Source organism: Mercenaria mercenaria, chromosome 11 (genome assembly GCF_021730395.1).
Source record: "Mercenaria mercenaria strain notata chromosome 11, MADL_Memer_1, whole genome shotgun sequence".
Lineage (NCBI taxonomy): Eukaryota > Metazoa > Mollusca > Bivalvia > Venerida > Veneridae > Mercenaria > Mercenaria mercenaria.
The window spans coordinates 74,301,781-74,326,392 of record NC_069371.1 but is presented as its reverse complement, the minus strand read 5'-3'; the positions used below and the strand labels follow the sequence as shown (position 1 = coordinate 74,326,392).

Genomic DNA, 24,612 nt, shown 5'->3' with positions numbered 1-24,612 from the left:
GAATGTAGTAATATTTGATTGGTACAAAAAATGGGATGCATTCGCATAAATTTCAGGCCATAGATGACAATTTGATGTATAAAACAAAAGACGTCAATATGTTGCTAAAATTGAGCTGAAAAAACTACTAGTCCCTTTAAGGGTGAAAATTCTATGAAATATAGCTCAGATACATAAATATCACGATTCTACTTTCAGGTATTTCAACCTAAGATGACAGCAGCCTTAAGCAACCTGACTACTCTATCAAACTGGTCCATATTAGCAATATATTTGTTCATATTATTTTCATGCCATCTTTTTAGCATGATATATTTGTTTCACAAATTACAGGCTTTTTTTTCGGCGAGAAAAAACAATATATCATCCTATTCTTACAGAGTATATGTTTTCAAAAGTGTCTTACCCATACAAAGAAAATAAAAATTTATGTCCTGAAAGACATTTCTTTTCCAATTACATGCAAATATCTTACATTTTTTCTTCCATTTGAAAGCATCAAATATACATATTCAAATCATAAAAACACACATTTGCATACCTTTAGAATTGCCGGGCCAATTTAATATCTCTGAAACTTTATCCAAACATTGCTACACTTAAACTCTATTAAACCTTCTCCTTCGCTTTAATTTCAGTAAGCGTATCAAGTCAGACGCCCTTTTAAGATGTGTATCTTTGGTAAGTATATAATTGCATGTCCTCTTGCTGTGCAATTTTAATGTTAGCTCAATTTTCGACAAAGTAATTTGTGATCTCTTTTTCTCATACACTGTGAAATTGCGACAATATTTGCCTGCAGGCCACTTTCAACATTTTGTACATTAAAAAAATCTGTTTGAAAGTTTTTATTAGAAGAGAATATTTAGATGATGTATGAAGTGGCGAGGGTAAATCTGATAGCTGTCATCAATTTTGTTCCTTAATTGATATCGTATTGATACAAGAAAGAAATAAATCTGGTGGATTATAAAGCTGTAAGAAAAACCAGCTAAGGACCTACTGCAGAACTTTAAAAAGGAAAAGGGGCCTCCACTGGGCCTCAGAAAGTTGTAGCCACTTTTTGAGAGGAACTGCCAAACTGAAGATGAATAGCTGAAATTTGACCCCAGGTTAATAAGATTCTTGCCGTCGCTTGCAAAAATCTGTAGCCAGTTCTTTGAATTTGTAGCATTTGGCTACATTGGTGAATGGCAGAGGAGGCCCTGAAGGACCAAACACGTTGGACCACCTGTTTTTAAAAACATATACCACAAAATTTTTTTTTTTCGTAAGTTTACACTTATTTATTACAGCTTGACTGTGAAAAAAGTTATGATCACTCGAGTCAGCTTCCCGGAAAAACCAGTGCCACCGTTATATGAGAAGAAACAGTTGTGACCACACAACCTTCCGGCTGACTGAGTGACTGACGCCTTAACCACTAAACCACCACTCCTGTTTAAACAACCATTGTTTAGCAATTCTATTTTTTCAAACTTGTTTATTCTACAATGATTTTCTCAATTTATGTAACATCTTGAAATTTCCTTTTGCATGAATTTTACATTTTGGTACGAAGTACTGCCCAATGAAATGAGTGAAAATAGTGAAGGGAGAAAATTATGTTAATTTAGTAAATCATATTGCCTCTACCTGAACCAAACATGCTGAATCTAGATAGTTTGATTGTTTCAGGTAAATGAAAGCTTACCTCTGAGGTTGCCGTGCTGCTATGTGGATTGTGGATCACAATGGTTGGGCTTACTGCAATCAGGTCGCCTGTACTGCCATTGAAGTATTTGAAACAGACCTTTGTCTTTGCTGCAACAAAAATCATTCAGATTTTGATAATTATAACTCATTAAAAATGTAGTTCTGGAACAGGGCCTAGTTTGAGAAAGAAAACGTACCTCTGGATTTTGAGCCGGAGCACACTTTTCTATTCAACTTAGCTAATACGCAAGACTTATCTGATCAGTGATGTAGAAGAAAGAGCTAATGACAGCAAGCCCGACGGCTTAAAGCTCTTCCACCCAATACTAGCTTACAAACAAGAGCCTTAGCAAAATTTTCTATGATGAAAAAGGGTCATAATGCTTATAATGTGTAAGCCAGAATCATGAACATGCCGTAAAAGGTCATCCTATGTTGCCAAAGAAGAGTCGAGAATCTTAACCTTTAGCCTGCTGGCAGCAAGTGATTCTGCCTTTGCGGCTAGTGCAGACCAAGATCAGCCTGCACGTCCGTGGTCTGCACTGTTCACTATCCAGTCAGTAAATTTTCAGTGAACACCCCTTCTAATAATAAATGGCACTGCCTAAACTGAATGATGGACCAGTCCATTTTAGAAATTTAGCAGGCTAAGGGTTAAAAGTAGTAACATATCATGAAATTTCTATGCCAAAGTCATTATGTAGTCATAAAAGCATTTGGCCAAGTAGTTTTGAGAAACCTGCTTACATGTAATTGCTAAGTTAAAAGGCAATTTTTTTACAAAATACACGCTACAGCTACACAACTTCACCCTTGAGGTCATCTCATGATACCAGAAATGTGTTAAGTTTGAAAGAATTTCGCATGGTAACTTTTATGCAAAGCTTTAACCAGAAATTCAAAGTTAAAAAGGAACATAATTTTGACAAAATAAAAGCTAGAGTTATGTTACTTGTCTTGTGGGGTCATCACATGATGCCAAATATATGTGTGAAGTTTGAAATCATTAGGCCAATTAGTTTTAGGGAAACCTGCCAACATCATCATCGCAGCAAAACTTACGTGTTACAGATGGAAGGCCTGCACTGACAAAAGAGTGACAAAAACAGCTCTACTGACTGAAAATATTCTAATAAACGAGCTAAAAAAAGCAGTATTTATATCAACAAATCAAACATAATCATTAAACATAAACACAGCTTAAACAAGTGAAGATCAGGTGGGATGAGGGGAGAAAATGGCCTATATCTTTTGTACTAAATAGCACTGAAACAAATAAATGCACGCATATGGGTGTGGACACATAGTGCTTTAATCATACTTAAGTACTTGCTCTAGAAAATCTTCCGTTTTCACCATCGTTTAACCTTTACTCTGCTAAATTTCTAAAATGGACTGGTCCATCATTCAATTTGGGCAGTACCGCTTATTATTCAAAGGGGTGTTCAATGAAAATAAACTGACTGAATAGTGAATAGTGCAGACCAAACGCAAAATCACTTGCCACCAGCAGGCTAATAGTTAAGAGAATGACATCTGGATAATCACTTTCAAGGCAAATTTTGTGTTCTGCTAGTATTCATTAATACAATTATGCAAATTTCACCTTATATAAAAGGTAAGTGCCTAATTTAAGCCATTAACTGGAGTCAACTTGTGACAATTATAATAATGAAAGGGAACACAAAGTGTATTTCATGCTCTTTTTAAGACTGGAAGCAGGCACTACTAGCATATTTCAATTTTGACATGAAAATCTGATGCACAAAAAAAATCATCACATTATTGTCTATAAAATTTTCATTCTTCATGATGCGTACAACCTGTTTTTGTTTGACAGATCTTAATTTTTATTTTCACGTCAGTCAGCAGGTGAAGTCAACAAAACTGCTTGCATGACAACAAATGACAGTTCGTACCTGATATAAATAAAAACTTCTTAACTTAAAAGCAAACTGAGAACACCATTTAAACAGGTGATAGGCAGGGGAGGTAACAAAGAAAATAAAAGTTAAATTTGAGACTATTTTATCATCAAGATTTATATACCTTAACTAAAAATTTGTATTTTTGTTCAACTCCAAGCATTTAGTAGGAAATATCCTGAAAATTTCATACACAGAGACCATTAGCGTTTTTGTAGGTAAGTGTGATCAAGACAACAAATTCCATTTACAAATGGAGAGCAATCACTGAAAGAAAAAGATCTATAAAAGGAGAAATGCATTTACACTGGAATAAATCTTCCTTGTTTCAAAAATAACTTTTGTCTGTGGTTGAAAGGAGAAAAGGTATTTAACTGTTTTTCTGCAGTCAACAAGTTCACAATTTAAATTTCCTTAAATCTTCATTTCTTTGCTATCAAACAGTTTAACTTCATTGAGATCTTACTGATATGACTTTTCAATGTGCTTTAGAGGAAAAATTGTAAAATATTGCATTTTTGATCAATTTAAGGCATAAAACTATTGGTTCAATATGGCCCATAATCAAATTTTCACAAGATCTAGTGAGTACATGACTTTTGTATGTAAACTTAGCGTTTTTGTGGGAAACTGATTTTCCTGAATTTCGAGACGGTGCAAGACTAATCACAGCCAGTACTACATGAAATTATGTTTCCAAAGAACACAAAAAATTCCCATACATTTTATCTTTTCAGTTTAAATCCACAAATTTTGGGCTTTACAGCTGTTTGGCCAAAATCATCAATTTTAAGCCCACTAACTTTAACTTAAGCGGTTAAATTTGGCATTTTTTGATAAATCAAGGGTCGTAACTCTTGACACAATAGTCTCAGCTGACCTGTCAAACTCCAACACAGTGTTACTTCCCCTTGTTGGTACAGTAGACACTGCCACCACGTATAAATTGGGCTGAATTTCAGCCAAGTTATATTTTTCAGTACCGGTATATTAATTTTGTTGTAAAAAGTTTTTATCTCAGTATTATTGTATTATATGTATTATATATTATATACTTTGCTTGTAAAACTAGCAAAAAACTAAAAAAGAATGCAGTAATACTAAAATTATTTCTTTTTTTCTGGTGTTGTGACGTGCACCTGCTAAAAATGTAAACAATGAAATTACTTGACAGTATTTTGAGTACAGTGAGAAACTTTGACGAATGGCATACTGCAAAATATAGATATATTGAATACTTTCAAGTTTCACTGTGTTCTTTATGTCAATTTGATTGTAGGTTATGGCAAATATTTGATTAATCTGGCATAGCCAAGCGTGTCACCATTTTAGGACCACATGGTTGTACCATCATCGCATGATTTGCTTGAAGGCAGGGATGATTGTTTGACAATATTCCTGCGCGGAGGTTGCTGACCCGTCATCTAATTTTCCCAAGAACTTATTCCAACATATATGTACATTGTGTCAAAATTACGCATGTGAAAACAAACAAAATGGTGAATCAACAACAGATTTCATTCTCAGGTGAGCTGACAAACAAATGACGGAAGGACCAATTAAACAGGAAAAGAAATTACCATCAGTGAAATAATGGCTGACAACATCAAGATCCCAGAGTAGTTCCCCTTTCTGTCCTCCATTAGCACCACGTGTCTTACTGTCCCAGAATGCTGACTCCCTCATCTCACCTGTAAGTTTTGCAAGTAATGGTAAATTTAGAGCTACATGCACAAGAAAATTTTAGCATGCAAAACTTTCACAAGAAACATCTTATGCGTGCAAATCTTTCACATATCTTCTACATGTTCTATGTTGAATTTAAAAGGAGCATTACTTTGACAAAATAAAAGCTTTAGTTTCTTTTGGGGTCATTTCTTTCACTGCTGAAAAACTTGATTGTGTAAAGACTGAAAGCAATTTCCCAAGTAGTGTCTGAGGAATCTGCTAACACACAAGACTGTAACCAAAAATTAAACAAGAGGGCCATGAAGGCCCTGTATTACTCACCTGACCTATTAACCTAAAGTCAGTAAAGATCATCAAGATTAACATTCTGACCAAGTTTCATTAAGATATGGTCGTAAATGTTGTCTCTAAAGTGTTAACTATCTTTTCCTCTGATTATACACCGGTGACCTAGTTTTTGACCCCACATGACCCAGATTCGAACTTGACCTAAAGATCATCAAGATTAACATTCTGACTAAATGTCATGAAGATAAGTTATAAATGTGGCCTCTAGAGTGTTAACAAGCTTTTCCTTTGATTTGACCTAGTAACCTAGTTTTTGACCTCATCTGACTCGGATTAAAACTTGACCTAAAGGACATCAAGATTAACATTCTGACCAAGTTTCATTAAGATATGGTCATAAATGTGGCCTCTACAGTTTTAACTAGCTTTTCCTTTGATTTGACCTGGTGACCTAGTTTTTGATCCTATATGAACCAGATTCAAACTGGACCTTGAGACCATCAAGATAAACATTCTGACCAAGATTCATGAAGATACAGTCATAAATGTGGCCTCTACAGTGTTAACAAGCTTTTCCTTTGATTTGACCTGTGACCTAGTTTTTGACCCCAGATGACCCAAAATCAAACTTGTCTAAGATTTTATTGAGGGTAACATTCTGACCAAGTTTCAATAAGATTGGGCCAAAATTGTGACCTCTGGAGTGTTAACAAGCTTTTCCTTTGATTTGACCTAGTGACCTAGTTTCTGACCCAGATGACCCAAAATCAAACTCGTCCAAGCAGGGGTTCCATTTGACCCGGGAGATTTTCAAAAGACGCTCAAAGGACCCGGCAGAATACTTGCCTGTGCGTCCTTCGGGACCCGGGGGCATTTTCCTTTGATAATCCTTTCTCTTATCATTAATTTCCTTCAGTAAAACTATTTCCACGATAGACATGTGTATTCAAAATAAACACGCGCGGTCATGCTCTACTGCCTTTGATCTCTGCTAAATCCCGCCCTTTCTCCTGTAGACATGCCTCGCTGATTTTTTATCAGCAAGTTACCTCACGGTGAGTGCACATAGGTAACAAGAAATCAATGAAGTGTTGAAATTAACTGATAAAGCGAATCCTGTGTACTGTCAAAAAAGGCGCCAATTATTAAATTATCGTAAGCAGCTGATTACCGAGCATGTGAAAAGTGCCCTGCAAGATTTTTTTCATGCCAGTTTTAAATTAGACCATTGTTTAGTGATCATATCGTAATTTCAACAAGAAACTTTACAAATTTTGATAATTTCAAAAGCAAAAATAAGTTTAGAATGTCCGTTCACGGGTCTAATTACACCCGATGTCATATGCATATTTCCAAAATTCCTAAAAAAAAACCTGACTTTCAATGCAGTTTTTTATGATAAGTAGCATCATTATTTGAGGAACTATCGCTGATTTAGCTTAGTTTGCCAAATAGACTGAGCAAAAACTACTTTCTGATGACATTCTGAAAGTGTAACAGTATTCGGATAGTACATTTTGGATACATTTTTCTAGAGTGTTATAGCACTGTTCTGTTATTAAAAATGAAATGAAATATTGAAGAAAAACCTAATTAAAATAACATGAATTTTGATAAATATTAGTTTACAATATGAGACTATATGATCTGAGACTGACATTTTTATTATGCTGTAACATGATCTTGGGTTTATTGTTTTCTTAGGTAAAGATCTACGTATTACTGAATAAAAAAATATAGTAAATTATATTGACGTGTTGGGACAGGACTCCTGTATTTTGGAAAAGGACCCTTCAAAATTTGGGCCCAAGGGTCCTGGGACTCTTGGGTTTTCGGGTCTAGTGGAACCCCTGGTCCAAGATTGAATTGTGAGTAACATTCTGACCAAGTTTCAGTAAAATTGGGCCAAAATTGTGACCTCTAGAGTGTTAACAAGCGTTTTCCTTTGATTTGACCTGGTGACCTAGTTTTTGATCCTATATGACCCAGATTCAAACTGGACCTTGAGACCATCAAGATAAACATTCTGACCAAGATTCATGAAGAACAATTATAAATAAGACCTCTAGAGTGTTAACAAGCTTTTCCTTTTATTTGACCTGGTGACCTAGCTTCTTAACCAAGATAACCCAATATCGAACTCGTACAAGATTTTATTGAGGGTAACATTCTGACCAAGTTTCATTAAGATTGGGCCAAAATTGTGACCTCTAGAGTGTTAACAGTCAAATTGTTGACGACAGACGACGGACAAAGGGCGATCACAAAAGCTCACCTTTTTTTGGTCAGCTAAAAAGTTAACAAAGGCACTTTGTAAAACATCTATGCTTTTCAAAATGGCCTACGCCATTCTCAGTTCTGGGATCACTCTGACCTTGCCCTTTAACCTACAGCGCCCTAATATAAATCGGTAGGTGAAAATGTCTTTTAACTTTAACTTAATATCATGAAAAGAGATGGTGTTGGGACCAAGTCCTTTTACTGTCAAGTATTTTCTTACCGACTGGGAAGAGGCCAATCCAGTCATCTGACCCGCATTCTTCTCTGACCTTCCATGTGACCTTGACCTTTCCTCCACTTCCTATTGTAAACTGGCGACCACACACACTAAGTGTCGATTCAGCATCATCAGCCAGTGCAGCAAGGTCCGAATCACTGTTGCTTCTTTCTGGTAGTTCAAAAGTTTGATCATCATCGAACAACGGTGTCCGTGGCGACGGAAGAGATAAATCATCAACAGTCCCTGGCTGACTGGATTTTGAACTCGATCTCCTTGCTAGTCCTTCCCGTTCATTCATTTCTGCAACTCATACTGTGACCTAATCCTCAGTCTGTGCATGTATTTCTGTCAAGAAATATCAATCGTAAACAAACACAGACATTTTCTTAAACATAAACACCGTCATAAATTGTATTTTTCAAGGTTTGAACTTTTACATAGTGTCAGCTGTGACATTTCGAGTTAGGTAATTTTTAAAATTTATTACCCAGTAACTTGTAACAACACACAGGTACTGTCTCATTGAATGATTTCAACCTTTCACACATTTTTTTATATGGATCACAAAATGTTTTTTAGTAAGAATAAATTCCACTCTGAAAGAAATCGTATCTGCTTGATTCTTGACCATACACTGGAACATGTTCTAGGTTCTGTTTGGTTAATCGATGAACTATCCCATTTTCAATGTCATTAATTTCCTTTTAACTGGAAGAGCCTGCAGATATCCTGTAAATACAATACAAACATGATTTTCAATGAATGTGAAATAATTTTGCTTTACATCAGAATTAACATGATAATGCCATGCCCCACATTTTATATCAATTATAAATCAAGATACCAGATTATTGATTCAAATTTTTTTGATGCGCTCTATGGTTTAATGGAAGTTAACTGCATCCAACCTTTAAAAGGTACCCATGGGAATGCACTGAAGCTTTAGTCATATCAAATAATGATGTGCAGCTTGAAATGCACATCATTTTATCACTCTCTTGTTGAGTTCATTTTACTCCTACAAACTGCAAACATGAACACAATCAATTTATTATCAACCGACAAAGCTTATCTTCACCCTGCTAAATTTCTAAATTGAACTGGTCCATCATTTAATTTGGGCAGTACCATCTATTATATGCAGGGGTGTTCACTGAAAATTTACTGACTGAAAAGCGAACAGTGCAGACCATGATCAGACTGCATGGATGCGCAGGCTGATCTTGGCCTGCGGTGGTCGCAAAGGCAGAATCACATGCCGCCAGCAGCCTTAAGGTTAAGAAATATAGTTTTGGTGCTCTATTAATCCATCCATCTGTGGTCAATGTAAGACATAGTTCTGAGTATTTGAATAAAACTTTACTACATAATTATACTAAAATGTCGCCCAACAAGTTCCAATAAGAGGAATGTAAAAGTGTAATGGCTCTTAGTACATTCGTTTTATACCTCCTGTTACAGCACTGCTTTGCTTTGAAGTTTAAGCTCCACCTCTTTAGATATACTCTGTGCTATTAACCTTTAGCCTGCTGGCGGCAAGTGATTCTGTGACCAATGCAGACAAAGATCAGCCTGCACATTCATCAAGACACATTAGAAGCACTTTAAATTCAGCAAAGTAAAGGTATTGAAATACAGCACTGCAAACATTAAAGACAACACACTAGGATATGGTACAAATATGGTACAAATACACCTTGTTTACCACAACCCCGCTAACCTTTACCATGCTGAATTTCCCAAATGGACTTGTCCATCATTCAGTTTGGGCAGTACCACTTACTATTCAAAGGGGTGTTCACTGAAAATTTAATGACTGAATAGCAAACAGTGCAGACTATGGTCAGCCTGCACAGCTAAACGGTTGAGTAAAATTTAAAAAAAAAAAAAAAAACACTTCTTTCAACAGATCTAAACTTCTCCATGATTTGGTTAAAGTTTGGTTCAAACTTTGTTCATACTGTAAAATCATTGATATTGTTATTTTCATGGATTTCTGGTTGAATCAATCCACAAAAAAGTTAATTTCATAAAACTGTTAACAACACACTTTTGACGAGGATATCTATCCACCTCTCTTACTGACAAATCCTCCACTGGTGCTGCTTCTAGGACAGATATGGCCAGTGTGAAACAAGTTAAATATCCATTTATTTTTATTCAGAAAGTTTTAATTCATGAATTCACATCCACACAAAGTAGGCATTTTGCATTTTGGCCGAAACCAAAAAAAAGTTGCACCCATGAAAATTAATAACTTCACAGTATTCAATACCTTTAAAATGAACATCACCAGCAAATATTCCATAAACACACATACACATGTATTGAATTTGTTGCTCCATAGAAAAATATTCATAAATCACTACTATACACGTTATGCAAATAATACAAAGAAATTTGTTTTGTACTCAGTCTATAATTATGTACATTGTTATATTAAACCACTGAATGCAGCAACACAATTATATATTGCACTAGTAACAACAACTATCCGATCAATGAACCTAAAAACTCATTAGCAATTCATGACCAGATTCACACAGTAAATGTCACAGCTCGACTCGTATACAGACATTTTACAAAATTCCATATTTTGTAAATGGCACTTTAGTCCTTTCCTTTTCTTCTTTCTATTTTTCCTATTTTGGGAGTACCGGTAGACATGTGAAGTTTTGAATGTCGCATCATGACATATTATGACACTTTTTACAGTGCTTTTCTTTCAACCTGACCTATCAAAAAACCTAGTACATTTCAGACATGTGATCCTTATGCCTTTCTCACTGATCAGCTGATGTAAACAAAAATCATATTTAAATATTTCAAAATTCATTCAATGCACACACAGAAGCTAAATTAAGGCATCAACATTATCTCTAATCACAGTCTATTATCCACATTATTACCATAATCCAAACCTACATGTTTTCCTTGCATTCACTTTAAATCATTAATTACTTTATAATTTATCATCATAATCCAAAGCTACCTGTTTTCCTTACATTCACTTTAAATTATTAATTTATAATTTATCATCATAATCCAAAGCTACCTGTTTTCCTTACATTCACTTTAAATTATTAATTTATAATTTATTATCATAATCCAAAACTACCTGTTAAAGTGTTTTCCTTACATTCACTTTAAATTATTAATTTATAATTTATTATCATAATCCAAAGTTACATGTTTTCCTTACATTCACTTTAAATCATTAATTATACAATTTTTCACTATTTGTCTGAAATTACATTGTTATCACATACTGTATCTTCCAATATCTGTAAGCATATTCTACCTATAATTAGACATCTCATTTCAAATATGAGCCTTTAGCGGTATAGTGTTTTCTTTTAAGTACGAACGGAGCTATTGTAGTAAAAAACAAGGGCCAATTATCGCAAGGCAATTTAGAGCAAAAGTCGGAGAACTTCCTGCGCTCTTTAAGTGCTTGTACGACTAGTGACCCAGTTTCTTCTCAAGTGCACTTTAGCTTTGGCAGAAGTAACGAGTCAAAAAAAAAAGCGGATGACGCAACATAATATCGCCAAAATATTATAACGGAAAATACAGGACATGATTGCTCATTGACAAAAAAAGGGGAAGTCAGAAGATACCCACTACACTTTCACCCATGTAAATAACATTTGTTTTACAGAAATGGTATAATAATGTGACCAAATTGAATATATTTTCAATGAACAGCCAACAAAATGCATGTAAATTGCCAACATTCAGTTGTAGCTTTTAAATTCAAGTTTGTAAAATTATTATTACCTTCCTTGCCTATTTTGGTTGCGCAACCAGGATAGACTGGAAGTAAATGAATTCTGAAGCTACATGAATGCAGATGTTTTAAAATGTCTTTGTCGGTTCAAGCTACGGAAACATCCCATGATTTATCAAAGTCATATGTAAAACTGGAAATTACATTAAAATCAAAGAAATGGTTCGATTTTACATACTTTTCTAATAAAGGGGTGTAATAATATATTTCTAATAGGGAACTAGCCCCATATGAATAGGTCTTTTTGTTCTTTGAATGAAGCTCAAATAGAATATACTAGAAATGAAAAATGTCATAGAGCGCTGCAGAAATGTGATTGACTACCTTTAACCTTTAGCCTGATGGTCATGGTGGCAAGTGATTTTGCCTTTGCGCCCAGTGTAGACCAAGATCAACCTTCACGGGTATTCAGGCTGATCTTGGTCTGCGCTGTTTGCTATTCAGTCCGTAAATTTTCAGCAAAATTTTCACTCCTCTGAATAATAAGTGGTACTGCCCAAATTGAATGATGGACCAGTCCATTTTAGAAAGGTTAAAGGAACAAGTTCAGTATTTTTTTTACCTGATTGTAGTACTACCTCTGATGATTATTACCTCTACATTTGTGATTTAAGAGTCCTAACTATGACAGGTTTATCAGCTGACGGCATGATTATATTTTGTTGACACTGATATCCTTCCCTGGTTAAGTGGGGTTTTTAAGGACAGTCAATATGCTCTCATGTTAAATAAGGCTTTACTAGAGTGCGTTTTTTCATAATCAGACATTCAATATACCAAATTGCAGGTTGATCATGAGATCTGCACTGGTCGCAAAGGCAGAATCAATCGTGTCCAGCATGATAAGGATTAAACTAATTCAATTTGGTATATTGAATGAAAAAACACTCTCTAGTAAAGCCTTATTTAACATGAGAGCATATTGACTGTCCTTAAAACCCCCACTTAACCAGTGGCGAACAGTGCAGATCTTGATCAGACTGCATAGATGTGCAGGCTGATCATGATCTACACTGGTTGCAAAGGCAGAATCAGTTGTGTCCAGCATGATAAGGGTTAACCGTAAAAAAGTGAAACAGAATTCCTCTGAAGTCAAATTCCTGTACAAGAAGACTATGCCATCATGTCATTGTATCACTGGTCTGTTCTGCAGGCTGTAGGATTAACTTGGTCATACTGTATTGAAGTGTAAAGGAAAACTTGCCCAACATCTTAATAACATACTAACTTTTTTTAGCAACCTTGGTATAGATGAGATTCAGCAACCACATCATTGAGTATGCAAATATTATTCAACTAATTGTTTTTAAATGTCAAACAGATGTATACAGGAGTGCTACGATGGTAAGTCGCTCACCTGACCTCATCTTGATGCTGTATGATGAAAGGTAATAACTGTGTTTAGTATAAAACTAGAAAGACAAGCCTAGAGAAGTTTCATGAACATCTAGATAAAATGTGATTTCTAATGTGTTATGTGTCTATGACTTAACCTTGTGACCAGGATTTTAGGCTAGGGTGACCCAGTTTTGCAACTGTTACTGATTTCATTAAAACAAACATTCTGACCAGATTTCATCTAAATTAGATAGAAAATATGGCCTATGATTTGATTCAGTGACCTAGTTTTTAATCCTAGAAAACCTTAAGACACACTGCATTAAGACAAACATTCTGACCAAGTTTCAAGCAAATCTAACTTGTAAAGTGTTAACAAGGTTTTTCCATAACCTAGTTTCTGATCTTAGAATGCCAAAATTTATAGTAAACTTGTGTAAACTTTATTGAGGCAAACATTATAACCAAGTTTCATTAATTCTGGGCCAACATTGTGACCTCTCAGGTGTTTACAGTAAAACTATGGGTGGTGGATGCTAGACCATCCAACTGTACCTGTGGTTCAGATGAGCTAAAACAAATAGAATATTACAGATCTTTGTCCTTTAATTTGAAGAAAATATTTCACTGAAATAACCTACAACTGTTTCCAAATTTGCTTCTTTTGTTCTATAGCAAGGGCCATTTATAGACCGCTTCCCTTCAAATCATGCAGTTTTCATCTAAAATTAACTAAACATCTAATTCTTTCCAATGGCCCAAATACAGAGCAATTTGTCACCAAATAACAGGCACAGGCCCCTCCCCTTCCTAGTAAAAGAAATCTTGTCTGCACATCTGCTTGTCCTATATAGGCTATATCACACACTACACTAACCTACTGTATACAACATACTTTGAAATTGTTCTATATCACATAATGATATTGTGGAATTATTTCATTTTGTTTGCAATTTTACTGGTTCAAGAATCTGTTCTTTTCATGGATACAAGCAATTTCCATTCTCATCCATTAGGGATTAGTCATAGTACTGAGATGACCTCTCATTTACTTGGAGAGGATGTGCACCTTCTAGTAATCACCAACCACAGTGGTTTCAGCCAATCAATGCTACCTTATATGAACTGCAAAACTGAAAATTCGAGCATCATCAAAGATTAAATATAAATTTGCTAACAGAAAGATGATACAAACTGATACTTACTCCAGGACCTGTAATCGGATTTTTAGACATTTTATTTGAGAAATAATAGATCTATATTACTTGAAATTCTTTTGTTTGTTTGTTTTGGGTTTAACTTTAACGCCGTTTTTCAACAGTATTTCAGTTACATAAAGGCGAGCAGTTAGCCTACCCAGAGTTCCTGGATACTGTTCCACTACAGATCTGCTCTCCGTAAGTAACTGCCAACTTTCCCACCTGAATCAGCTGTGGAGGAGGAATTGTTTCAGACACAATTTCTTTTATCAAACTGTCACGGAAAACATACGCGCCTCGCCTGGGTAATCCAACTCACAAGACAACCCCACGATCCCTAGATCTGCACTCTCCCTATTAAAACTTGTAATTCTGTGATGATTTTGAAATTGACACAGCGAAATTTTTCATGGACCATTTTTAATCGATTTGGGAATATCTGTCAAAAATGTTACCAACTGATTAAAACTTTTAGCCTGTAATGAAAACAAACTAAAATTATTAGCAAAATGTGCCAGAGGTCTAACATGGATCTGAGGTTCAAGCTCTAGCACAGTGTGAGAACAACAATCTCAATCTCAACAAAATGAATACTCTATAGTATGAATAATAATTTTGCAGCATTACATGTCATGCTTGTTTAACAGCTAAGATTTTATGACTAGAATTACAACATTATCATACTTAAGACCCCATGACCTACTCCCCATAACGTCTGGAAGAACGTGGTTAAATATCTAGATGCCAAGATTTCTGACATTTTTAATATACATTATTTACTTGAATTACGGTAAGTTTTACAAGGTAATAAAATCAAAGCAACAAATTTTTGCAAGTACAAAAAATTTCAACCTTACAGTAAACTGTAATACTCGCAATTTTGTTCAAATGTTTTGGGCAGAAGTTTATACAAAAGTAAGATATTCGTACAAAATTTAATGTACATGATCTTTCTTGCATGTGTTTTTTCTAGGTCAGTTCTTGGTCAAATCTCTTTAGCTAGGTTATGACTTATGCAGTGTATATTCCAGTATATCTATGAACAAATTCAAAACTTAAACAATTTAAACAAAGAGACAGCATGAGAGATTGACAGATGAAATTTACGCTTATTTGTAAGGGATGACCGTTCAATAAAAACATGTAACTTAAAACCTCTTAAATACATGTGGCACCTCAATTTCCCCATGCGTGGTAAACACAATAAACAAATGAACTTGCGGCTTACAACAAATGCCAGTTGGGCTTCTTGAAACTGCACATTTTCTATGACTGATTTTCATAACATGGCCCTGCCCACCATAACAGTACAAGTAAGTGTATGCAATATAAAACACGGTTTTTGCATCAAATATCATGCAGAGTGCATGTAAAAATTTCATCAAGCAATGCATACTGTGTGAAGTATCATCAATAAATGCGTATTTGCAGGAGATCAAAACTGAAAGTTAAACAAGAGGGCCAAGATGGCCCTAGGTCGCTCACCTAAGAAACACTCCATAACAGTGTAAAACATGTTTGACCTAGTGATTTCATGGAAACAAATATTCTGACCAATTTTCATTAAGATTGGACCAAAAAATTGGTCTCTTGTGATAAAACAAGCATTTTCTTAGACATGACCTAGGTTTTGACCCTAGATGACCCATGTTCAAACTCGACCTAGATTTTATCAAGGCAATCATTCTGACCAAAATTCATGAAGATCAACTGAAAAATACAGCCTCTATCACATACAGAAGTTTTTTCTTTGATTTGACCAAGTGACCTAGTTTTTGACCTCAGATGACCCATATTCAAATTCGACCTAGATTTCATTAAGGCAATCAACCTGACCAAATTTTATAAAAATCAATTAAAAAAAACAGTCTCTATCGCATACACAAGATTTTTCTTTAATTTGACCTAGTGACCTAGTTTTTGACCTCAGATAACCCATATTCAAAACTGACCTAGATTTCATCAAGGCAATCATTCTGACCAAATTTCATGAAGATCAATTGAAAAATACATCCTCTATTGCATACACAATGTTTTTCTTCGATTTGACCTAGTGACCTAGTTTTTTACCCCAGATGACCCATTTTCGAACTCGGCCTAGATTTCATCAAGGTAATCATTCTGGCTAAATTTCATGAAGATCAGTTGAAAAATACAGCCTCTATTGCATACACAAGGTTTTTCTTTGATTTGACCTAGTGACCTAGTTTTTGACCCCAGATGACCCATTTTCGAACTTGGTCTAAATTTCATCAAGGTAATCATTCTGACCAAAATTCACGAAGATCAATTGAAAAATACCGCCTCTATCGCATACACAAGGTTTTTCTTTGATTTGACCTAGTGACCTAGTTTTTGACCCGAGATGATCCATTTTCGAACTCGGCCTAAATTTTATCAAGGCAATCATTCTGACCAAAATTCATGAAGATCAATTGAAAAATACAGCCTCTATCGCATACACAAAGTTTTTCTTTGATTTGACCTAGTGACCTAGTTTTTGACCCAAGATGACCCATTTTCGAATTCGGCCTAGATTTCATAAAGGTTATCATTCTGACCAATATTAATGAAGAAGAATTGAAAAATACAGCCTCTATCGCATACACAAGGTTTTTCTTTGATTTGACCTAGTGACCTAGTTTTTGACCCGAGATGACCCATTTTCGAACTCCGCTTAGATTTCATCAAGGTTATCATTCTGACCAATACTCATGAAGATTAATTGAAAAATACCGCCTCTATCGCATACACAAGGTTTTTCTTTGATTTGACCTAGTGACCTAGTTTTTGACCCGAGATGACCCATTTTCGAACTCGGCCTAGATTTCATCAAAGTTATCATTCTGACCAATATTCATGAAGATTAAATGAAAAATACAGCCTCTATCGCATACACAAGGTTTTTCTTTGATTTGACCTAGTGACCTAGTTTTTGACCCGAGATGACCCATTTTCGAACTCGGCCTAGATTTCATCAAGGTTATCATTCTGACCAATATTCATGAAGATTAATTGAAAAATACAGCCTCTATCGCATACACAAGCTAAATGTTGACAGACGACGGACGACAGACGACAGACGACAGACGACGGACGACAGACGCCGGACATCGAGCGATCAGAAAAACTCACCTGAGCATTGCTCAGGTGAGCTAAAAATGTAAATGGTCGTCATTTCTTTTTCAGATTTTGCACTCACATAATTTTACGAGTCTGGGGAAAAGTCACGAGGACGAGTAGTTCCCATTTTGCGAGAATGCGCGCTTAAATTCGAACCTTGATGCCTTAAACTCATGTCAGTAGTAGCCTGGTCCAAACATGCGACTATATGCTACACTAAATAATAGCTCCTTTCACTGTTGAAATCCTAGGAAATTTTGAGTTATTTTTCTTATGGGCAATATAGCTCCACTTGTGTCAAACACTCGAAAGACCAAAATAGTAGAGGAAATTTCCAATGAAATTGTCAACACTGCCGATTTGGGTTTAAATGCTGATTTTGTTGTGAATATGAGATAAATTCAAATAAAACTTACATGAATCCAAAGGGGATTCAATTCCTCAATGACTTATGTAAAAATTATCAAATAATTTCCAAATTACGAATTCTCTGGTGATTTAAATGTATGTACTGCAGGGTTTCCGCTGCAATTCGCCAATGGCGAATAAAATAAAGTGGCGAAAAAAATTTTGCCGTAAATGTATTTTTTTACAATGTGTATTTCTTTGTCTAAAGTACTCTCTATCTAGCCTAAAAAATCAATATTACCCGTGGCCATTTCCTTTCTAAAAATCTGATTTATACATGTATGTTTTAACGAGCGGACTCACAGAAGTAGGGTCACAGTAGCCATTTCAAAGTTATCTTTTGTATGAACAACTGACGGGACATCCGCGATAATTTCCAAGATTTTTTAAATCATGATCGTAGACTGATTTTCATGGCAAATAACAAGCAGCAATCAATAGTAAAAATTAACTCTGGTCATAGAAAATAAGTTATAACTTATATAAATTTTCATTTTATAAATAATGCTACTCTCCCCCAATTTCCGATTAATTTGTATTTTTAACTGAAAATAAAATTGTCAAAATGCAAAATATAACATGTATATCTCTATTAGAGTTTTAGACTCAATTTTTGCATCAGACTGTTTCTTTGATTTATAGAACCCTTTCATTCAAGTTAGCTGAGAAGTGGCCTATATTCATCAAAGATGCACCCTACTATTTTGGCAAAGGAATAATAATTTCTCCAAATTTAGACCCAGAAAACCCCCTGACCCCGCCCTCCCCGCCCCCACCCTAAAAGTTTGAAAAATTATATCTAAATGATGTAATAAACTATAAAAATGACAAATTGTCGCGACATGCACAGTGTGTTGGAGAAAACACCCCCTACACACACACCCCTCTATGTATCACTGACTTCGATATTTTGTGGCCAAAAAAAATTTGGGCCAGTGGAAACCCTGTACTGTACATTATTAACATTTACAGCATCTATACACGACAAAATGCGCAAGGGATAAAACCAATAACTTTACATGACTGTGTACTGTGATTTATTCTCCACTATTTTGGTCCTTCGAAGTTTTGACGGTTAGAATACTTAGATTGCACGTTTGAAGTAAGCAGTATTTCATGAATGAAATAGTGGCCATTCCATGGTCTAACCCTTACCCTGCTAAATTTTACAAATGAGCAGGTCCACCATTCAATTAGTCGAACTAATCCGACGTATACAGTTTGTTTTATATTGTGACGGTCAAACTGTAACGTCGCGATGGCTGCAAAAGTCAGAAATTAAAAAGCAGCCACTCAGCGACAGTAAGCTTGTCTACCATTCAATTTGCACAATACAATTTAATATTTGAAGGGGTGTTCCCTGAAAATTTACTGACTGAATGGTGAACAGTGCAGCTCTACACTGGTCACAAAGGCAGAATCAATCGTGTCCAGCATGGCAAGAGCTAATAAAGAATTCAAAACAAAATTGTACCATGGCATGTGTACATAATATTGTCATTATTGATGGCAAACTTGTACCATTTTCATTTACTGAAAATTGGTCAGAGTACCCGAGGTTTTTCTTGTTAGCCAGACCATAATACGGACTGATTTTACAGCAGAGATGCAAAATTATATTTCTGACTGCACTAAAAATCCCAATTTTACTCTACACAAAACTAAATTATTTTGTCACAGCATAAAATTTACCTCTTGATCAAATAGTCCAACGGTGTAATTTAACAAAACACTAAGAAATTACTTGCTGAAAATGACAATTACCTCAATATAGCTTCAGTAAAACTAAATATAATCAAATAAACTGTACAATTAAGTAATGTAAATCACACAGCCAACATCATTTCTGATGAACTCTGGGTAAATAAATCATTTCCGGGTTCATTATTTTTTGCGGGAAATTGCATGTTTACATTTTGAGCGAAAAGAATTATGAAAAAGTCCGCATCTGTATCATTCCATTATACCAGGAATGCATTGGCATCACTTGAAGAAAAGTTTAAATGTCACAAATGGTAAGTACTTACGCAAAAACGATAGGCGAAATACTTGTTACGATTACTATGTATAATAGAATTCGGACAAAAAAGTCGGATAGTCCAATTTCAATGTCTGTAGATGTCAAATAGACAAATATTCGCAATCTTTATCCATTCTATCCTTGTGTTCTAAGATTGAAGTTAAGACTTGTGATTTGTTCTGACAGTTGATTGAGGAACTAAAGTAGTTTTACCTTTTAGTTTGTTCCATCTATCACTGTATCAGTCAGTTTTATCTACATAATTTATAACATCTGTGTTCTCTAGCTGGTCCTACCATAGTCCAAAGAAGTATGAAATACACCGAATGGAAACAGGAGATAATCGGCCAGATAATCTCGCATAAGCTCGTGTCACCGCATTATCTTGATCACTCGTAATAAACCGAATCGGGGGTCCAGCTGTGAACTGATTTCTCAGACTAAATTCCAATCATAATTTATTCCTTCCCCGTACAAAAAATACTAATAACATTAAAAAAAAACAACACCGGTATATATATAAATGGCCATTATCATTATAATTTATAAACAAACAATTTGATAGAAAGTTTTTCATGACACAGATTTTTATCCTTCTGCTGTATGTTTCATACAGTTCCCACGTGATATTTGTGAGATTTGCTCTACATGCCTTTCAAGTTGCTGATCAATTTATTTTTATAGCTCTTTCCATAGTCCAACTAATTATACGCAAGTCACAATATTGTGATAATTTTTGCACAGGTCAATATCTCTCCTAAAGAGAGGGATTCTGCCCTATCACGGAAATACAGTACAGCTAGCGCGGAACCTTCATTTGAACACCTGTCGCCGCAATTCCAATTCGCGTGTTCGTTTTTACTGTCCGCCGCGACGGGTGTCATATCGGATATTTCGGGTGTTCAGGAATGGTCATTGCCGGAGGCAGCGAACACCGCGCGTTGCGATGGACGGACGCGATGGTCCGTGGTGGTCGGCCGCGAGGAAACCTGGTGTTCATTCAATACTTTTTGAAAGAATTATTCATCTCATAATTTATAAATATAAATGCTTAAATTGTCTATGCATATACAAACTAATTATTTAGGATGTATACCTCGTCCGTATACTCGTAATCAGTCGCGATGTTATGATATGTAACAGTAATTATCACATTGTTTTGTATTTTCTGTAAAATCTAAATAGAGTTGCATATTCTTTGTTTCGTTCTAACAGTTTTATTTCTATTTTCAGGTCACTGCAAGCGTATAAACCTTTGATCCTATTGTTCATTTCTAAATCGATTGTTGAGTTAATTTTATGCTATTCGCACCTCATCTAACAAATACCTTACAAATTATGTTTTACTAACAGCTGTTTCTTACTCTGTTTTATTTATTACGGTACCTAATACGCTCTTTTGTTTCGCTTGTTTGTCATTTTTCAGTTGTTTAGAAATTATTGGTAAGTTTCTTTACACTGTTCTATGATTGCTACTCATCAAATAATTATTGTTATTTGTTCGTAATATGTTTAATAATATAATTACTATCATATTTGTTGACAATCTGTGATAAGATGAATATATTTAATAGTATTTCAAAACTTTTTACTCGAGTCTTTGATTTATTATTTTCATTACTGATTAGATGAATATTTAATACACACTTTTATGATATATGAGACTTAGGTACATACCTTTTGTTTTCGGAATTCCGCATATTGTTGTAATATTTACATGTACTTTTTCTGTAAACAATAGAAACAGTTGCATTTTTTAATTACAGGTAAACGTAAGCGAGCGGCGAATTTGGTGTTTGAGAAGAAGATGAATATGAAGTTTTTGTTCAAATACAAATAGACATAGTCTGTTATTTTACACCCTCTTGCTCATTTATTAACTAAACAGTCATAAATGCCATATGGTGACCGAAAAAAAGACTCTCTTTATGTGGTCTCAGTGTGGTTTGTTTTTCTCTGGACCTTCGGGTTGCTGGAGTCATCTCTGTTGTGTTTATTTTTTTCTCTGATCTTTCGGGATGCTCGAGTCGATCCACTTGTCTATACATACTGTACTGTGAAGTGAAGTTCCGTCATATGGTAGGTTTTGATGGGGTGGTGATGGTTGGTGGAGGATGCTGCACATTTCATTACCCCTCGAGTTTTTATTAGTTTACATGTTAGAGTTCAGTGTACTTAAAAGGTTTTATTTTTGCTATGGTTCTACTTTGCAAATGCGGGCTCTGAATCTGCTTTTTGTGCTCTGTGCTTCCAAGAAATCTACTCATACCTATTATCTTTATTAACTTTTACAAAACCTGTCATTTAATAACATTTAACATGAGTAGTTACACTGTAAGAAGATTCAAACATCTGTAAAATAACCATTATATAAAAACAAAACACAAAAAACTAACGATACTAATAAATTGATGATAATTAATATTCATACATTCATATCATTACAAATGACCTTTGCTACTTGATGAAACATAAATATCAATCTGAATGAGGTCTTTTGGATGTCACGTAAGCACCAAAAATTTCAAAGGAAGACCGGTACAAGCTAGTAGTATATGTAGCAGTATTAGGCAATATTTCTAAATCATAGTTGTATATCTTTGACGTTACTTATCTCTGACGTTATATGTATCCGACGTTATTTGTCTCTGATGCTATATATCTCCGACGTAATAATGTATCTACGACGTTATGCTTTTTCGACGCAATTATGTCCTGTCGGCGCTGTTACTAGTCGTGGTGCATCCAGTTGTCGTTCCGTCGGTCATTACTTGTTCTGGCCTTGCCATATATAGCTCATAATTTTAATGGTAATAAAATTAATTATGTGTCCAGATGTCTCCGTTTTTTTCTCAGTTCGTCATTTGCGTCTCATCTCCCAGTTCGTCAGAGGCCCACATACTTGTAGTACTAATACTGCGTAATAAAAATGTGCCAAATATGGTAAGGACAGAACAATGACGGGAACACGTTAGGTAGATATGTATTAAAAGAAAAATGTTAAAAACTCCTTGTGCAAAATATTGCAGGAAAACTAATAAGACACTAATCTTGCATAGTCTCCGCCTGAAAAAGACAAAAAAAAAAAAACATTCAGAATGTGTGCTCAATACTTTCGAAGACCACTATACTTTTCACCAAACAGCATTTTACATTAATTCCGTAATATAATAAATTACTGAAATTTTATCAGCTTGTAAGTCACACAAATATATTAAAATGATTATTGATCATTGAACCTTTAGCACTGGGCCTTTAGTTGTAAAAACATTCAAAGAGAACCTATGTACACTGTTTCTGTTCAGATTCACTTGGAAAAGTTGTGCACTTTTAAAAACTATCATGCAGACGTTTTCGAACCAAATAGAACGTTGTTACTAGCAGTAAAAGCAATAAAAATTCGTTACAAAACAGAACGTTTTTTAATTGTAAAATAGCTTTTAGTCGTTAATGCAAATAAATTCATTAGAAAAAGAAACCTAGCAACTTACCTCTATTATAATCTTTTAATTTTATGCCAAATTCATAATAAAGATAAACCGTTTAGTGCTAAACAATATAACTGTTAGGTATTGTTAGTATAAAAACACTAGATTGGAACGAAAATAAATATAACAAAGTACAAAAGTATACGTTTCTTGACAACGGCTGTACCTGCAAAATAAATAAAATCAGTATGTAATAATACTGAAACAATTGCTCAAATCCCGAAGCTAATATAAATTAAAAAATAAAAACATGTTCATAACATTAGGAGTTCTAAAGTTCTCTGAGATTCGCTTTTGAGATAGTACATCTTACTTGGTACAGTCTGATCGGCGGATTAATTATTTCTTACATGCATATGGTGGTCTTGCTGCCTCTAGATTTTAGTTAACAGTTGAGAAAACAAAACAGAAAACAAAACTATATTCACTCAGAAAAAAGAAACAACTATCGGCTATGTTATTTTGTTTATTTTTTTTTAACACTTACGATTATGTGCGAGCTCTTTCTATTTAAAATACGCCGATAACGTGTCAAAATTTGACATGTGTTCAGACAATTATATGAAAAAATCTTGTGAATGTAATCAACGTGTCGCAATTTGATACAATGTGTGTGTAAAACATCCCTTCACACAATTGTTTACAATTTGGATATAATTTATTGAAAAAGATATAATCGTCAATGGCAATAAACTAAAATCAAAACATTAAAATTTTTCGGGCGTAGATAACAAGGTCTGATAAAGGTAGACGAGTAAATTGAATAAATGATATACATTGTGTATTTATAATAAATACATTGTAGATGATAAATTTAACAATTAAATGCTTCTATATACTGTTGAAAAATTAATGTTAAAATAAAACGTTGACCGCGATGGTCCCTCGCGCGTGAACACTGCGAATCCTCGCGGCCGTCCACCGCGAACCGCTGTGTTCATGACCGCGAGGGCCGACGGGTGTCCGGCCATCGCAACTGAACACCCGAAAAAATTTTTACGCGCGAGGGTCGAAGGGTTTTTGAAGGTGCCGCGCTAGCTGTACTGTACCTCAGAATCAGTTTATTGAACAGAATTCCTCCAGTATTTTTTAAAGTAATTTCTGATTGTCCAATAGCGACACACCTCTGACAGAACTGCAACATTTCAC

General features: G+C 34.9%; 2 protein-coding genes across 4 annotated transcripts in view; one reads left to right on the top strand and one right to left on the bottom strand.

Moving 5' to 3' along the window:
* Positions 1-19,804, bottom strand: part of LOC123531669 (E3 ubiquitin-protein ligase HECW2-like) — a 68,256-nt gene extending 48,452 nt beyond the window's left edge. For 2 of the 3 annotated variants that reach the window (XM_045312836.2, XM_045312839.2), the window contains exons 1-4: positions 19,648-19,786; positions 8,098-8,826; positions 5,201-5,311; positions 1,694-1,803 (exon numbers count right to left, since the gene is read on the bottom strand). In XM_045312836.2, the coding sequence (XP_045168771.2) occupies positions 1,694-1,803; positions 5,201-5,311; positions 8,098-8,395 (519 nt within the window). In that variant the 5' untranslated portion in view covers positions 8,396-8,826; positions 19,648-19,786. Of the gene's footprint in view, positions 1-1,693; positions 1,804-5,200; positions 5,312-8,097; positions 8,827-19,647 lie in introns of all 3 variants that reach the window. The other variant, XM_045312837.2, reaches the window with a different exon arrangement.
* Positions 19,805-19,812: 8 nt separating this feature from the next.
* The window catches only part of LOC123531670 (BRCA1-associated RING domain protein 1-like), a 31,125-nt gene continuing 26,325 nt past the window's right edge, over positions 19,813-24,612 (top strand). The window contains exon 1 of the mRNA XM_053517760.1: positions 19,813-19,970. Coding sequence (XP_053373735.1) covers positions 19,888-19,970 — 83 coding nt within the window. The 5' untranslated portion in view covers positions 19,813-19,887. The remainder of the gene's footprint in view (positions 19,971-24,612) is intronic.